Raw genomic sequence first — 1196 nt, 5'->3', positions numbered from 1 at the left:
GTAATAGATCGCTAAAATACTCATAAAAAACTGTGAAAGTATAATAATATTCTGATTAGCAATAATGTACCAGCCCTAAAGTAATCCCAAAGTTTGCACAAGTCTAATGACTTACTGGACATCTGAATATACCTATCATCACGTGTGTACAATAATAAAAATAAACCTTTCATGAGGCGTGTTTAATGAAAAGCTACTTATGTACTCTCATGGATATAACACTTCCATTTAAATACACACATCGAAAACGTCCAATATCTTGTGGAAACAGTGAGCCACTCCACTCAGCAACCAAATAGATAGCTGCACCATACGCCAGCGACGCACTTTCAGTGACCGTATTCAGAGAACAAGCTTGTCATTTGTATAGAGAGATGGCTATATAGGGTCAGAGAGATGGCTATATAGGGTCTCAAGTGTACTGTAGGGTTGTTGTTGTGTATGCGGAGAACTACGACCTAAATATAGATGGTGAGTCATACCACAGTGTCAACTATAAATAGATTACACTCGTGATATAAATAGATCACACTCATTCTATATATAGTACCCAATTGTATACTCACTCACCCGGTAGTAGTTCTCTGCCGATGCGTTATCATTTTTGGCGTCGCTGCTATGTACTCTATGAGCTGCAGTCTATATATAGATTGTGAAACATCAACACTTTGTGATTTATAAATAGAACACAGATATTCTATATATAGAACAGAAATATATAGAACATAAACATTATATATATAGAACCCACCCATACACATACCTGGTAGTAGTTCTCTACCGATGAGTTGTCGTCAGTAGGGTTGTTGTTGGGTATTCTATACACCCAGGTGCCTGGTTCAATCACTACAGTCCTTTCCATTGGGAAGAGTTGAGTGGGGATGCCGCCATCCGTGTTTAATTGCTTTGTCACGTTATGAAATAAGCCCAAAGCTTCCTCCTTGGTCATGTTGCCCTAAACATATGATGAGAATATGATTGTAATAGTAATAAATTTCAGTTAGATGTTATTCCTAATTGTGTATATATACAAATATATGTATATATGTATATATATATATATATATATATATATATATATATATATATATACTAACTAACTAAACAACTAACTAACTAACTAACTAACTAACTAACTAACTAACTAACTTAACTAACTAACTAACTAACTAACTAACTAACTAACTAACTAACTA

At 34.4% G+C, this 1196-nt stretch overlaps 1 protein-coding gene across 1 annotated transcript; it reads right to left on the bottom strand.

Moving 5' to 3' along the window:
* Window positions 1-763: 763 nt before the first annotated feature.
* Window positions 764-949, bottom strand: SARC_16714 (hypothetical protein; the record flags this gene model as incomplete). Its single annotated transcript, XM_014289181.1, has 1 exon — window positions 764-949. A coding segment is annotated over one exon (186 nt), but the record flags the coding sequence as incomplete, so codon positions are not given.
* Between the last annotated feature and the right edge of the window lie 247 nt (window positions 950-1196).

Source organism: Sphaeroforma arctica, assembly GCF_001186125.1.
Source record: "Sphaeroforma arctica JP610 unplaced genomic scaffold supercont1.8701, whole genome shotgun sequence".
NCBI classification, from domain to species: Eukaryota; class Ichthyosporea; order Ichthyophonida; genus Sphaeroforma; species Sphaeroforma arctica.
This window is presented reverse-complemented; position numbering and strand designations above follow the sequence as displayed.